General features: G+C 40.2%; 1 protein-coding gene across 17 annotated transcripts in view; it reads left to right on the top strand.

The window, feature by feature from the left end:
* ROBO2 (roundabout guidance receptor 2) overlaps positions 1–17181 on the top strand; it is an 878643-nt gene that overhangs the window by 740070 nt on the left and 121392 nt on the right. For 10 of the 17 annotated variants that reach the window (XM_075263390.1, XM_075263396.1, XM_075263391.1 and 7 more), the window contains exon 6: positions 11344–11483. In XM_075263390.1, coding sequence (XP_075119491.1) covers positions 11344–11483 — 140 coding nt within the window. Of the gene's footprint in view, positions 1–11343; positions 11484–16362; positions 16375–17181 lie in introns of all 17 variants that reach the window. The other 7 variants (XM_075263397.1, XM_075263392.1, XM_075263383.1 and 4 more) reach the window with 2 other exon arrangements.

Genomic DNA, 17181 nt, shown 5'->3' with positions numbered 1-17181 from the left:
GTATCCACACTTAAGTAGTGTAAGCTTATTTTATAGCTTTATGACCATTAGTAGACCATTAGTAGGTTGTTTTCAACTCTAGTATTGTATGTGCTGACTAGTCGCATGACCACAATACGTCATAGGATCTTATTTTATCAATTTATTGAGTAATTTTTTACTATTTGGAGCAACATTACATTTTGGCATCAAATTGTTATAAAAAATCACTTTAAGTTTTCAGTAAAATCTTTGTAGATCTAGACATTGATCAGCAAGATATTCACTTAGTGATCCGACACCCAGAACACCTCCAGATCAGCTGTATTAACACAGCACAGCTCTCGATACTGCGATCTGCGATACTCATTCAGACATTCGGTACAGACTTCAATGGGATAGCACTGCAATGCCTACATCCGTCACTACAGTTTGCACAGTGAGGGTGGTATATAAACATTACTGAGAGCCATACTGCTTTGATACAGCTGATCTGTGACGGTTCTGCATGTCGAACCTCTGCATTTTTAATATTGATGGCCTATCCTAAGAATAGGGTAACCTTTTGAAAGAGTTGTCCCATAATCTATTCTCATCATAGATAGGATAAAAGTACCTGGTCACTAGAGTTCTCACTGATGGAACCCCACTATTCACTAGAATTTGGGGCCTGTGTTACGTTGCATGGGGTGATGGCCACGTGAATGTCACTGCTCCATTTAATCTATATGGGACTGATGGAAGTAGACAAGTACCGCACTTGCTTATCTGCATCAGACCTGTAGACTTAAAGGAAGTGGAGTGTCCAAGCAAATGGGGGCATGGGGATTGGTGGGGGTTCTATCCGTCAGACCCCAGCGATCAGCCATCAATGTGTGACAAGTTGTAAATGTTGGACATTGTGGGAACCTTCAGACAAAGCACAACTCTTGTCTTGTCCATGCACCGCCGCACCTCCCATGAGCCGACCTGAAGCGACTGCTTCAGGCGGCGCTATGCCTGGTCCCCGGGGGAGGGCGGCATTTTTGCTGACCTAAGGCAGTCCAGGACAAGCTGGACTGGCTTAGCGCCACCGTCTTGGCAGCCCGGCACGGGAAGCGAGCGGTGGATTGGGGCGGCCCTGTGGACGCAGCGCTGCTCCAGCGGCCGCCCCTCAGGCTTAGCAGAGAGCAGGTCCTCTCCCTGCCTGCTCTTTCTGACGTCCGCCTCAGGCGGCACAAACCCTAGGTTCACCCCTGTGTCCATGTCCTAAGTCTGTGCCATGTACATGTAATATGTGTATTCTTTTACTTTACTTGTATTCTTCTGGTTAAAATAAAAAAATTCCAAAAACATTCAAGTCATTCAATAACGTCCTACGTAGCCTACACCTAGTGATGAATGGTTAGCATCTCTATCTGCAGTGTCGGCAAGTGTTCCTACAAGAGGTCATCTCTTCTATGGTTTCTAATGAATGGATTGCCTTAAATGTAGGCCGTGCATGGGGTTTGGGAGATGACACGTCTTAGAGGGCAGCCGCCTGCTGTAATTACAAAGCATGTAAAACAGAAATTCTTCTCTTTGCTCGGCGAAGAGATTTTCAATTACAAGGAGAAATGTATGACAATGTAATAACTATCCTAACCTCGTGCACGGAAGAGAGTTGCCGTTCCGATAGCTTTTCATCACCACCAGGGATGATGTGTTCTTTTCTCGGAGTAAATCCACTTTGACTGAGTGTTGTTGTCCAGATATAAGCAGATGTTTTTTGTTGTTTTTTTTTTCACTTCTTTGTAAATCGGTAATGAAATTGTAGACCCGACTGTTCCTGAAGCCCTAATAGACATTTTGTGATTATACGAGGACAACGTTCAGGAACAGGAAGAGCCAGATCGACCAGGGAAGCTTGGCAGGTGCCCCGCTCTTCAGTAGCGGGGAATGGAAAGCCTAAATTACATTTCTTAAAATAAATGTACAGGACTGATCTTCTGCTGCTTTTTACAGAATGAGGTTAAGGAAACGTAGTAAATCGGACGGCGTGCTTCACTACTGATGTGTCATGTCGTTTCATAGCAGGCATTCTCATGTACACGTTGTAGTCATGCGGAATTAAGATATATGTCCGTGTCTTCAGTGATATACAAATAGATAATAGAGATACAATATACATAAAAGTGGATTCCACAAAGGGAAAAGAAGTCGATTTTTTTTATTTATTTTAAGCCCGAAGCTTTAAAAACAGATAGGGAACGATTTACTAAGCTTAATGGACCAGAATTCTGGAACAACTTTTTGGCAACTATGTGTTTTGGACGCTTTTGGACCCCGTTACAAAAAGGGAGTGTCTCAGATCCAAAGGGGTGTGGGTTAGTGAGAGGGTTGTGATGTAAAATGTTACAACGTACATCAACATTGTGGGCAAACCTTTAAAAGATGGCATACAGATAGGCAAAAAAGCACCAAATTTTTTCTGTCCAATTTTTAGATAGGAATAGTAAATTTGCCTCGTATTATCCTATTTTAAAGGGATTGTACCATACATAGATGGGATCTCCACTGCGCCGTTCCTTAGAAATACCGGTTTTTACTGGTATGTAAATTAGTTCTCTCGCAGCGATGGGGGCGGGCTCCAGCGCTGAAAATGCGATGGGGGCGTCCCCACTGCTGCTCGAGAACACGATCCTGTGAAGCCTCTATCTTCAGCTGGATCCTCCCCTTCTCTGTTGTCTTCCTTCTACGTCACCTCCGACGCCTGCACAGTTGGCTCTGCCAGTGAGACACTAGTAGAGCCGACTGCGCATGCCGGCCGGCGGCCATTTTTGGTAGGCCGCTCTTGCTCTTGTAGTTCAATGGAGGAGCGGCCTCCCAAAAATGGCCACTGGCCAGCATTCGCACTCGGCTCTGCTGGTGTCTCACTGCGCAGGCGTCGGAGGTGACACAGGAGGAAGACGACAGAGCAGGGGAGGATCCAGCCGAAGAAAGAGGCGTCGCAGGATCGTGTTCTCGAGCTCCAGTGGGGTCGCCCCCATCACATTCTCAGTGCTGGGGCCAGCCCCCATCGCTGTGAGAGAACTAATTTGCATACCTGTAAAAACCGGTATTTCTAAGGAATGGCGCGGCGGAGATCACATCTAAAGGTAAGAGATGAATAGCCTTTCTAAAGACTATTCCGACGTCTTATCCACAAAAAAAGAGGTTTTAATGGTAGAATCCCTTTAAAGCAGGTCTAGTGAGATACTGCTATTACTGGGCCACCATGGAAGTGGTTATGGTAGGTGATCGTCGGGCCACTGATCACATGCTGGTCTCTGGCAAACACTAGGGGGAGTGCCTGAGCTTCAGGGCTTGATCGCAAGGGAAAACAGTAGACGCATTGGAGCAAATTTATTACGCCTTCTTTACCAAAAATTTGAAACATGACTCATGGCCTAAAGCTATCTGGGGAGTAAATTTTATCTGTACCCTGGGCAGGTTCTATTGGTGCACATTGGATTTCTGGGCTGATTCCGATTCCCATGATTTGAACCCAACACCTGAGTTGATCTTCCCGTTCAGTCTTCTTCTATTGTCATTGGTATTTACCTTATTATGGGTGTTGGCTTTATTATGCAAATGTATTGATATGGTGGTCTCTCCCTAAGGAGTGACAATATCCCCTTAACCCAATAATGATCTAGTCTATCAGCCCCCAGTAGTATAAGTAATACTGGAGAACACAGGAGCAGAAAGTAGTCAAATTGACTTGGGTGCTGGTTCCAATGTTGTCCCGGAAGTCGATCAAATATAGTCCTTGAATATATGAAATACCATATATCACACTATATAAGCTGTATGTATGAAGTTTTCCATATACATTAGATAAATATTGGTCGAACCTATCAGTTCCAGTGGTCGATCCAGTTCCTCAATGGTAGATGTCAGGGGTAATAAGGATCGTTCTGCCAAGTCTTTTTCTCGGGGAGGTAGACCCATATACTGTATAGTCATCCAAGCTAATTGTGGATGTGTATGGGGCAGTTGTGATAGATAACTCTGCCAACTGCTATCTAACATTACCATGTAATAAAATAGGTAAGGGATACCGTCATCTCTGCAGAGGGTGTAGCTAATTCTCCTATGGAATGATATTGCAATAAATTACATAGAGTCCCTTTAGCTGAAAGTATTGACATGTGTGCTAAGAGCTTGTGTTTGTGCCATATTATTTAGTGCACACAGAACCGAGCCTCGCACAGTATACACGCTATATCTCCTGTATCGGGAGTTGCCGGAGGTAGAGTACCTTGACCGGTTCTTGAACTTAGTCTCTTGTGACAGAATGTTAAAACAAATTAAGATTGTTAGCATCAATAAAACAGGAGACTTTTACAGAGCTACAAATGCTGGCTGTATCCCCTGCACACCGCTAAAGCAGCAGCTCCAAAACAGACCGAGCCGAGACTTGGAAATGAGATTTGTTTACCAAGTCATTTTTTAAGATGGTACGGGGAGGACATGGAGACATTGTATGGGATTAAAGCCATTGAGAAATCAAGAAATAAGAAAGAACCATCTACAAATGACTTCCCCCCTTGTAATGCCCCCTAATGAATCCTCCCTTATTTTACCCTATTTATTTTGTGCTAACAACCCTTTATACTAATAAATTACCCACAACTACTATATAAAAAAAAAGTTAAACTCATCTACCTGCGATCCTATGCCGAATGGAGTCACAGCTGCCTCTTCTTTTTTGGTCCTCTACTCTATGAGCAGGGTCCACGCATACGCCGTCTGCATCCTGACGCAGGAGGTGCAGTGATGTCATCGCGCCGGCCTGTGCTGAGAACAGACGTGTTTTGTCTACTCTAGGTATGTTGTAAACCACAGGCCTGCATTGGTTAGGATAGGTTTTAACTAGATCGGTGTCTGCAGACACTGATCTAGTTAAAAGTAAAGAATTAATGGGGTGGCCTCCATAGAGACAGTGGATTTCCCCCCACCCCCACCCCAAGCTATGCCTCTGGTCCTCGGGTGTTCATGGATAACCACTATTTAGGAGTACAGGGTCTCTGTCTTTCTTGTACCCATGGGGACCCCTTTGAGGGAGACCTGAATGCTAGTGTGAACCTAGCATAAGACATACAAAGCTATCCTCAACTTGTTCCCTCCATAAACCTCTAACCTAATCTTCTGATTCCTCCTAACATGTACTCTCCCATCTTCACAAGATCTTCATCACTCTGCACAACCACCTCTAAGATGCCCCCCGTCTTCTAGAAATTGCCACCACAATACATAAGGTTGTCCCCCACAAAACAACCTTCTAGAGCAACCTGAAAACCCACCTTCCCCCTTTCCTTGTAGATTATAGGTGTAGGTGGACAAGGACCTCTCCTCCATTGTGCCATAGTTTATTGTACTTGTATATCGTATGCACAGCGCCTTGGAATTAGTGTCGCCCTATAATAATAATAATGATGATAATAATAGTAATATTGTGACTCCATATAACCCCTTTACTATCCATAAGGACAAGGAGTTCCAGGATAGTCACCCTACCCATGCTGCCATATTTGCTAGATAAACGGATTTCTTTGTACTACGCGTTCCCTATAAATTACTCTATGCATAGAAAATCTGCGTTGTTCTCCGTTGCTGACAAAGGCCAAATAAACAAAAAAAAAAACTACAAAAAATCCCATCAGAACATAATCCGTGTCTTCTTCCTTAAGGCTCCGAAGACCATATTACATATCAGCTGCAGCAACGTCTTACACTTCCGTTAAATCTTTGTAAGAACAGATGGTTCGACCGTTTCTGCCATTTACTTTCCTATTTTACTTGTTTTTCATCTTTTGTCTATTTTTTTTATGCTTTTTTATATTTTTCTATAACTTTTTCGCAGCTGGTAAGGAATCAGTGCACGGAACAAGTGATGACAGTGCATGTTATCCATGAGCCAAATCTGAATATGTTGAATATTTCATATCGGAATTAAAGGGATGGGGGTAGCGGGCATGTGCGTGGTAAAGCCTGCCCGGGCAAAAGTCATTAATCATAAGCAAAAACAATGAAGGCATTCATCCCGGGCCCAATGATTGCCAGATTTCTCAATCCGTATAACCCCATTCGTGTTACTGTTGACTTCTTACTACTGTTTTGTCATCTTTTCTGCTTCCAATTAAGAACAAACCTGAGTTTTCGCCCCCCCCCCCTTGTACATCTAGTTATTCAGCTTTCTTAGGCTTCAGCGGATTGGCATAATATGGCATCTCGGAAAGGTTTTACAAGCACCTTTGAACACGAGACTGAGAACGTTAAACCCTTAAACAAAAGCAGCATTGAGACACTTTCAGATAACACAAGGTAGAGTTTTCAGGCTATTATAAGACCCGAGGAGCAAGTAGTAATTCTCCCATAACACTGACTGTACACAGAGGGCCATTGTTTCCTCCTCTCTACACCTTTCTGTTATTTATGGCGCTTTGTGGTTACATTCCAGAATATTCCGTACTTATCACTCAGTTCACAGTTTATACACAGGAACGTTTTAGGTGTTTGGCCAATTCTCCTAAAACATCACACAGAGAAATTCTCATAATAACTGTGATTGTAGTAACATTAAAACAAGTATCTGTAACTATGTAACGATATCTGTCTTTGTTTTATTTGTCTGGAGCGTTCCGTTCTTGTAGTGCTTGTCTGAGTTTTTGTATTGTATGATTAGATAGAATCTATATAATGATAGACAGATGATAGATGATAGATAGATAGGAGATAGATAGATAGATAGATAGATAGATAGATAGATAGATAGATAGATAGAGTATATAGATAGGAAATAGATAAATGATAGATAGATAGATAGATAGATAGATAGATAATAGATAGAGTGTATAGATAGGTAATAGATAGACAAACAGAGAGTCCAATAAATGCAAGAGCAGCATCATGTAAAAGCCAAATGGACCTGGTATAGGGTCTCTCAATAGCCAAGTAAATTAGGAACAGGCAGATAGACAGATAGAGATGATATAGAATTATAGATAGATAGATAGATAGATAGATAGATAGATAGATAGATAGATAGATGCTAAAGAATGAGAGATAGATAGATAGATAGATAGATAGATAGATAGATAGATAGATAGATAGATAGATAGATAGGAGATAGATAAGATAAATAGATAGATAGATAGATAGATAGATAGATAGATAGATAGATAGATAGATAGGAGATAGATAGATAGATAGATAGATAGATAGATAGATGAGATAGATAGATGCTAGATAGATAGATAGATAGATAGATAGATAGATAGATAGATAGATAGATGAGATAGATGAGATAGATAGATAGATAGATGATAGATAGATAGATAGATAGATAGATAGATAGATAGATAGATAGATGAGATAGATAGATAGATAGATAGATAGATAGATAGATAGAGTATATAGATAGGAAATAGATAAATGATAGATAGATAGATAGATAGATAGATAGATAGATAGATAGATAGATAGATAGATAATAGATAGAGTGTATAGATAGGTAATAGATAGACAAACAGAGAGTCCAATAAATGCAAGAGCAGCATCATGTAAAAGCCAAATGGACCTGGTATAGGGTCTCTCAATAGCCAAGTAAATTAGGAACAGGCAGATAGACAGATAGAGATGATATAGAATTATAGATAGATAGATAGATAGATAGATAGATAGATAGATAGATGCTAAAGAATGAGAGATAGATAGATAGATAGATAGATAGATAGATAGATAGATAGATAGATAGATAGGAGATAGATAAGATAAATAGATAGATAGATAGATAGATAGATAGATAGATAGATAGATAGATAGATAGATAGATGAGATAGATAGATGCTAGATAGATAGATAGATAGATAGATAGATAGATAGATAGATAGATAGATAGATAGATAGATAGATGAGATAGATAGATAGATAGATAGATAGATAGATGATAGATAGATAGATAGATAGATAGATAGATAGATAGATAGATAGATGAGATAGATAGATAGATAGATAGATAGATAGATAGATAGATAATAGATATAGATAGATGAGATAGATAGATAGATAGATAGATAGATAGATAGATAGTAGATAGATAGTAGATAGACAGATAGATAGATAGATAGTAGATAGATAGATAGATAGATAGATAGATAGATAGATAGATAGATAATAGATAGACAGATACTTCTCATATGTCTTATACATAGTGATATACAGTGCTTTCTTCCGCCTTCCTTCTATATAACTGAATTGATATTATTTTCCTATAAATAAAAGGAAGCCCAGTAAAATTTAATATTTAATAGGGTCTCCAGGAACTCAATTATGTCTTCCCTCAGTAGACCTCTTCTCGGGGCGAGCTTGGCTATTTGTTTAGCCTTTTATTATTAGATGCTATATTTTATATTTGGCGGCCGTTGCTGTTGTTTTGCTAAGCGCAGTTTCCGTCTTTACCTTGCCCGGCCCTGGCGCTCCGGCCTTCTACTCCTATGTGAATTGTCCTCTAACATTGCGCTGGCCTTTCCCCCTCTGTACAGGCCTTTACCTTCACTGATTCTCCCATCTCTATCTTGGTCCATAGTAAATAAATGAGATCCCTGGAGTTTTTCTAGCTGTTTTTGTCTCTGTGCTGTGTACATTACCAAATATCCATCCAGTGACATTGAATTCTTGCTCGGATACTTTGGAGGTCTTTCGCTTGTAACTTTGCATTACTTGCTATTCCACAGTTATGTGACTCCTAAATTAATCCCAGTGTTGACACCTCTTCTACTTTCACTAATGGTTTGATGCTGAAGAAATCTTATGGCACATTTCCAATACGGTGCAAAATGGGAGTTTTGACCCTCTAATCAGTTTGACCCTCTAAACCAGGCAGGATAATATTAGTTATCTATTCAGGATATTGCAAATTATTGGATATATGACACACCCATATCTACTGTGAAAAATGAAGTAGTGTTCTAGAATCCTGTCGTAGTCAAAGCCAAATACTTGCACCAGTTGCAATGTAGTTGTGTGGTCTACAAAACATCATTTCCAAACATTACCAATGGGCCCATAGAGCTACATTCTTTCTATATGGAAATCTATAGGGACGCCATTGTTAACATATATACATTATAGTTGGGTATGGGTATAAGTATGTCATGGTTGCTTATATATGGATGAACATTTCTATTGCACTAAGTTTTGTTCAGATACCCAATCACATTGGACCATGTCCTTAGTTGGCCTTACAATCTAATTTCTGTCTCTTGGATACGTCCACCTAACTATGGTTGAGTTCCTACGGTTGGGGGCATTTTCTAGTAGATCCCAAAGGACAGGACCTCCCGATACAACCTGACTTTAACTGTAATACCATTATTTGCCTAGACCACCAGGGAAGGTAAATTTGACCATTTGACTGTGTAACCCATCATGTAATATACAAACCACCCCTTCACTACCCATGACCACCAGATAATTTAATGAGAAAGATGATAGTATTGAGTTTATTTTGCTTGTTGCCTTGGCTTCCCATTTGATAAAACTGGTCTTCAATGTTCTAGCAGGGGCGGATCCAGGGCTGGGCTCAGCGGGGCCCCATGGCACGGCCCGGACCTAACAAAATGCAGGTCAGGGCGGTGAGAAACGCGAGGCCCTTAAAGGAGCCCCAGATATGCGTGAATAGGCTATTCAGGCACCGGTAAAATTATATTAAACTACAACCTCCCCCCCAACCGGTTTTAAAATAAAAACCCTAAAACAGAATATGTTCAACTTACCGAACGTGCACGGGGGGCCAGGCATTCAGGGTCCGACGTCATCTTCAGCCACGCCTACTCTTCCTGCGATGTCCTCGGGTCCCTTCTAACTCGTGAAATGACATTGATAAAAAAAATGGTGCGGGTGCATGCGCAGTAGTAGAAGCAGAATGCTACTGTGCATGCACCCCTGGTAAGTAGGGCCCCGCCAAAGTCAATTGCCCCGCAAAGCCTGGATCCGCCACTGTGTTCTAGGTGTTGTCATGTTCAGAATCAAATTTGTAACCCTAGTACACGTCCCCATATATTAGACCTTTAACAGCTATGTGTTCAGCCGACAGCCGTTCTTCCCAACCCCCCAACACATGCCGATCAGGTCTAATGGTGGCTGTTCTCCCTTAAGAACATATTCAGCATGCTTGGTCCTTCTTTACCTTGACACCATGTTCTAGGGAGAGTCAGGTGGCGCCATATTCTTAAGATAGTAGGTTGGTCCAGCCAAACTTGGTGCGCTTGGATGACTTTTCTCTTATGTGTCTACAGGACCGTATTGTCCAACCATTGTAATAATTCCGTTTCCTAAAGGTCATGATGAGACTTTCTTGTTCATGTCATCGATGGCTTCTAAATCGATTAGTAAGGTCTTCAACTTTTTCCAAAGAAGTATTCAACCAAAAATATTTACGCCCCTCCCTTCTGGCTGTTTTAACCTAAAGTATGAGATCTTCCTATGGCTTCATGTCGCGCCCATCATATGTCTATATTCCGAACCTGTGGTCTTTGGAAGGTCCCATTGACTTGTCTCCATTCCTAAAAAAGTTCTTCCTACCCTTAGCACCCCATAGATATTAATTGGTGTAAGAAAAGTCATATCTTGAAGATCATTCTATATATTTGTATAAATTTCCCGTGACTCAATACCCAAAAAGCAGGAGATAAAAAAAGACAAACTACAAATAAAGTCCAAGTGGAAAAATATAATAAAAAATGATGTAAAATGATAATAAAACGGTATAAAATAATTGTTAAGTAATCTTTACGCAGGTCGGGGGTGGGGTCTCTGTGTTTTTGCTGGGATTTGTAGTTCCACTTAGTCGCCTTGGCAGACATTAGAACATATGAATTATGTTGATTACGCCCGGAGCTCCATCAAGCGAGGTAAAACTAATGTGATCTTGTTCTCCAAAGGGACTAAAAGGTTTTTATCAGACTATGGTGATGATTAAATAGATTGGAAAGCCACAAAAGCAGAACAACGTAATGCTTACAGTGTCAGGGAGCGCACGCCACGTGTCATATCGAGAACTGATCGCGTTCATTTGTCATGTTGCCATACCGCAAAGAACAAAGTGATATTATTAATAATACCCTAATACCGGGAGCACATGGCACTACTAATTTTATTGCCTCAAAGTTTTTAACTAATGCATAGAGTAATAAAACTGTCATGGAGATTTATGTTAGCGTGAAATTATTAAAGCCTGCGATGAATGGCGCTAACAGGTACGTCCGTGATGAATCTATACGTTTAAGGTAAAGGCCCGCTTGCCATGAGAAATAGCCATGATTACATTAAGATTTCCATTTTTTATGCCTCGAAACACAGATATGACATCAAGGATGATTACACTTTGCGGATTAAGAAGGCCGCCAGTATTGATGAAGGGACGTATACTTGTATTTCGGAGAATCGGGTTGGTAAAGTGGAGGCCTCAGCGACGCTCACCGTAAGAGGTAGGTCTAATGGTTTGTACTCTGATGGTGATTTCCAGGTTCTCATGGCCAGCGCCAACATGTTTTTGGTCAGTGGTGGAGAAGTCAGCATGGGAAGTCTCCAAATTATTGCTCTTAGCCATTGTGCTCGCCTTACTTTGTGATTACCGTAGACCGAGGGTATAACGGTAAGGCAGATGCTTGACCAACGCTCCATTCAATTCCTCCTGGCTTCGGTCTTGAGACTGGGAGGAATGGAGGCCCAAAGTGCCTTGGTCTTTTGGTGGAGGTTACAAAAGTCAGACCCCCATAGATTTAGCATTGTTCACAACCAAAATACTCCCTTAGGCCTCACATTGTGGAAATGCAGCTTCTTTTGTTCCATTTTTTTTTTTTTTTGCATTTTTTTGCAAGGAGTGGATTGAGCAGAAGGTAGAAGTCTAAGAACTTCCTACATCTTTCCCATTCCTTTTGGAGCCATTCTTAGCTTTGGCTTAAAAATCGCAGCAAAATCTGCAACAAAAAAAGCTGCATTTCTGCAACATGGGGCCTTAGTCTTAAAGAAACAGAAAATTGGATTAAAAAGATTGGAAAACAATAATATTCCTATTAAAAGTGGTTAACCAGGTTGATAAAAAATTCTAAAACAAGATACAAGTAGCATAAAATATAAGCAGAACCATTACTTATATATCCGTTCCCATCGATGCCTCTCCGAGACCCCCAGACAATGGTTGCAGTGGTCACATTCCCAATTATTGACAATGAGTCTCAATGATGGGAGCCATGATGAAAGTAATATGGCACGTAACGACTGTGGCCATCCATTGCCATCTACCCGTAAATATAGCCTGAGAGGAGAGTCCGAGAGGCAGTGTCGGATTGACGGAGGAACGGAGACATATATTTTACTTGCTGCTTGTTTTAAATTTTTCACAACATGGACAACCCCTTTAAATGAATTCTCCAAAGTTAGATAATATGGCTGCTTTCTTTTAGAAAGAGCTCCACTTCCTCTTCTCAGGAAGTGACAGCATGTCCGTTGGTCACATGACTATAGTCTCATTCAGTTGAGCTGTCACATGGCCAACAAGTGTAATGACACCACCCAGGGCTGTAAAACTGAAGTTTTTCTTTTACCCATGATCAGTGGCGTAACTAGGAATGGTGGGGCCCTGTGGCGAACTTTTGACATGGGGCCCCCCCTCACTCAAGACACCGAGCCCCTCCTACTCATTCCTGCATGCTCTATTATGCCCCATAGTGGCCCCAGTACACAGTATTATCCCCCATAGTGGCCCCTGCACACAGTATTATGCCCCATAGTGGCCCCTGCACACAGTATTATGTCCCATAGTGGCCCCTGCACACAGTATTATGTCCCATAGTGGCCCCTGCACACAGTATTATCCCCCATAGTGGCCCCAGTACACAGTATTATCCCCCATAGTGGCCCCTGCACACAGTATTATCCCCCATAGTGGCCCCTGCACACACTATTATGTCCCTCAGTGGCCCCTACAAGACTAAATACTGTCACGTCACCTGCTGTCCTCTATACCAGGACAATTGTGGATAAAAAGTCTGGTCATGTGCATTACAATTTAGTAACTCCATGTGCCTCATATTAATAGCAGTTAAACCCATCATGTCCCTCACATTGACCCTTGTGTACCTCACATAAGAGTTACTGATATGTGAGAGACATGAAGGTAATAATAAAGTATCTTCATTATTATTACCCCCATATGTCTGACATATAAGTAACTCTTATGGTGAGGCACACAGGGGTTAATGTGAGGGACATGATGGGGTTAAGTGCTATTAATTAACCTGCAGCCCCGGCATCGACTACTGTGTTTCGGCCATTGCTGCAGCTTCGGACATATACTTTCCCTATAGTAATAGGGAAAGTATTCCACCAACAGGGGGCCCCTGCAAGTGCTGGGGTCCTGGGCAATAGCCAAGTTTGCCCCCCCTAATGCCGGCCCTGCTTACCTCTCCCGGGCCGTCGATCATTATACTTGGGGGTCCAAAAAGACCCCCGAGTATAATGATAGCAGCGGTAGCGGCGGTCACCGGGCTCCTAATGTCCTGGGCCCTGTGGCAGCTGCTACCACTGCTACCACGGTAGTTACGCCACTGCCCCTAATTTTTAATTTAATTTAATTTTGATTCATTTTTTTTCAAAATGTAGTCTTAATTTTATCCACGTCATATAGAACCTTAAAAACACTTCCGAGATATTCTTAAGACTATGACTTTCCCTTTACGATATGCGATTTTCACAAATGACCATGCATGTCACCATTAACCAAACATATTCAAAGAATTCTGCAGATCTTATAAATATCATTTTCCCATTCTGGGATGAAATTGCTCCGAATGATTTTTCTCCACTCGGCGGGAACGCTATTTCACAGTTTAGTGGCGCATGTTTAGTGCTATCATGCAAGCTGTTATAAGGTTAATAAAAGTATTTTTAGCACATTTCATGCTCGTTTTTAACACAATACATCATATGTAAACCTTTGTGGATATCTTATCGGAGATGGAAACAGAACTGAGTTGTGGCGTCGGCCTCTCTATATAGGAAATTCACGCATGGGTTAATCCTTGCAGATTAAAGCTATTTGCCTGAACATCTGCCATATGCTCAGATATATAGTATGTAGGTGTAAGAATTCTGCCAATGATTTTGATTATTTTCTCCATTTTCTGCATTAATACTTAGTATCTGCCTTTTAGTAATTTAATAGGAAATCTAAGTATGTCTACTAATATTTAAAGGAAACCCTACACACATCCAATACATGGAAGAATGGAATCTAGGAGCAGAGAACCTATAGTAGATACATATTTATATTGAGGGTATCAAGGTTATAGACAAGGTCATTGCAGGGTTTAAGGAAATATCTGGTAGGGTTTTAGGACCCATTGGGGATAGGGCATGCTCCATTGGATTCTGGAATCTTAAGCTATTGACTTGTACAAGTATGAGTTCTAGGGAAGAATATTTATAGAACACATCAAAGATGTCACTCGAATGCTTTGGGTCCAGTGCAAAATCTGTACAAGGTAAAAGTATCATTTATTGTACTGGTTTATATTAGGAGGAGACACTTTAGGGGTCCTCTAAGGCTCCTGGACATAGGTACGACCTCACCCTCTGCACCCCCACAAATTACACCACTGGAGCGCATTGCCACTTGAAGGCACATTGAGTGCCTAGATATTCCCTGTCTTAGTACTAAGATTGGTTCTTAAAGTACAGCCATAAATGCATTCCATTTTAGATGGATAGATAGATAGATAGATAGATAGATAGATAGATAGATAGATAGATAGATAGGAGATAGATAGATAGATAGATAGATAGATAGATAGGAGATAGATAGATAGATAGATAGATAGATAGATAGATAGGAGATAGATAGATAGATAGATAGATAGATAGATAGATAGGAGATAGATAGATAGATAGATAGATAGATAGATAGAAGATAGATAGATAGATAGATAGGAGATAGATAGATAGATAGATAGATAGGAGATAGATAGATAGATAGATGGATAGATAGATAGATAGATAGATAGATAGATAGATAGGAGATAGATAGATAGATAGATAGATAGATAGATAGGAGATAGATAGATAGATGGATAGATAGATAGATAGATAGATAGATAGATAGGAGATAGATAGATAGATAGATAGATAGATAGATAGGAGATAGATAGATAGATAGATAGATAGATAGATAGGAGATAGATAGATAGATAGATAGATAGATAGATAGATAGATAGCCAGACAAATAGAAATATAGATAGATAGATAGATAGATAGATAGATAGATAGATAGATATATAGATAGATAGAAATATAGATAGATAGATAGATAGATAGATAGATAGATAGATAGGAGATAGATAGATAGATAGATAGATAGATAGGAGATAGATAGATAGATAGATAGATAGATAGATAGGAGATAGATAGATAGATAGATAATAGATAGATAGATAGATAGATAGATAGATAGATAGATAGGAGATAGATAGATAGATAGATAGATAGATAGATAGATAAGATAGATAGATAGATAGATAGATAGATAGATAGATAGCCAGACAAATAGAAATATAGATAGATAGATAGATGATAGATAGATAGATAGATAGATAGATGATAGATAGATAGATAGATAGATAGGAGATAGATAGATAGATAGATAGATAGATAGATAGATAGATAGCCAGACAAATAGAAATATAGATAGATAGATAGATGATAGATAGATAGATAGATAGATAGATAGATAGATAGGAGATAGATAGATAGATAGATAGATAGATAGATAGATAGATAGATGATAGATAGATAGATAGATAGATAGATAGATAGATAGGAGATAGATAGATAGATAGATAGATAGATAGATAGAAGATAGATAGATAGATAGATAGATAGATAGATAGATAGAATGAATTACATTACCAGTGACAACCAGCTACGCAGCTGTACAGGATATTATACATACAGGGTATTATTCTGTACATTATATTTCTTATGCATGCAATAAATAAGATTTTCTATTAGTTCTTTCCACTTTTATATACTTTACTCCATACAGGGTGGTCATGGATAAAAATGTAGAACCATATCAGTAAGAACAGCAGTGTCTCCCATGGCAGCCCTTATTAGCACTGACCTGTTTGCCATTGGTAACACTCCTGATTTTTGTTGTAATTTTCATAGATGGCGCCCGGTATTCTCGGCGCTCCATGCATGCACTGACAACTTGATTCTATTGTAGTCACTATAGCCATGTAGTATTGCATGTCACATTCTGACAGACTTTCTTTTAATTTTCTTTTTATGTTCTCTCACCACCATTGTAATTTCTTCAGTTCGCCCTGTTGGTAAGTAGCCATCCTTATATTATGTTAGCATGACATTTTGTAGTGTTCCATCTTTCATTTCTATTCTGGATCATTGGCGCGCACATGGTATGGGGTGGAGCTGCAGGTGTCTGGTGCACTTGTAGGGTTTTCTGTTACAGGAACTTTGGTGAACCCGACCTTCTCTACTATTGCAAATGTGCAACTCCCAAAAATACTCCTATTACCCATCTCCAAAATTACTTCCAAAATCTTTTTATACAACTCTGGATATGAACATGCCTCCAGCACTTGTCCAGCACAGTAAATGCCGATGCTTGATGTCCACAAAAACATGGAAATTAGAGAGTCTCACAGTTGTCTGGTCCTAAGGAAAAAGTCCAACATTGTGTAGTGAATTGGGTTTTCAGCATTGGTGGTCAATCTACTGCATTAATCAATTGGACCTCTATTGACTCTATGAAGGGGCCAATTATCATCCGGGGCTGCAACCTAGTATGGGCACAGGCATATAAGTATATACTGTAATGCACATTTATGCAGCCGTTCCTTGTACTTCCACCATATTTTTTTTTTTTTACAATTCAATCTCTGATCTATCACAGTATAATGTCCCCAGATCTCACACAGTATAATGTCCCCAGACCTCACACAGTATAATGCCCCCTGGTCCCACACAGTATAATGTCCCCAGATCTCACACAGTATAATGTCCCCAGACCTCACACAGTATAATGTCCCCAGATCTCACACTGTATAATGTCCCCAGGTCTCACATAGTATAATGTTCCCAGGTCTCACATAGTATAATGTTCCCAGGTCTCACAC

This window comes from Leptodactylus fuscus, chromosome 2, assembly GCF_031893055.1.
Source record: "Leptodactylus fuscus isolate aLepFus1 chromosome 2, aLepFus1.hap2, whole genome shotgun sequence".
In the NCBI taxonomy this organism is placed as follows: domain Eukaryota; kingdom Metazoa; phylum Chordata; class Amphibia; order Anura; family Leptodactylidae; genus Leptodactylus; species Leptodactylus fuscus.
Note: the sequence above shows the minus strand (reverse complement) of the source record. Positions and strands in the feature narration are given on the sequence as shown.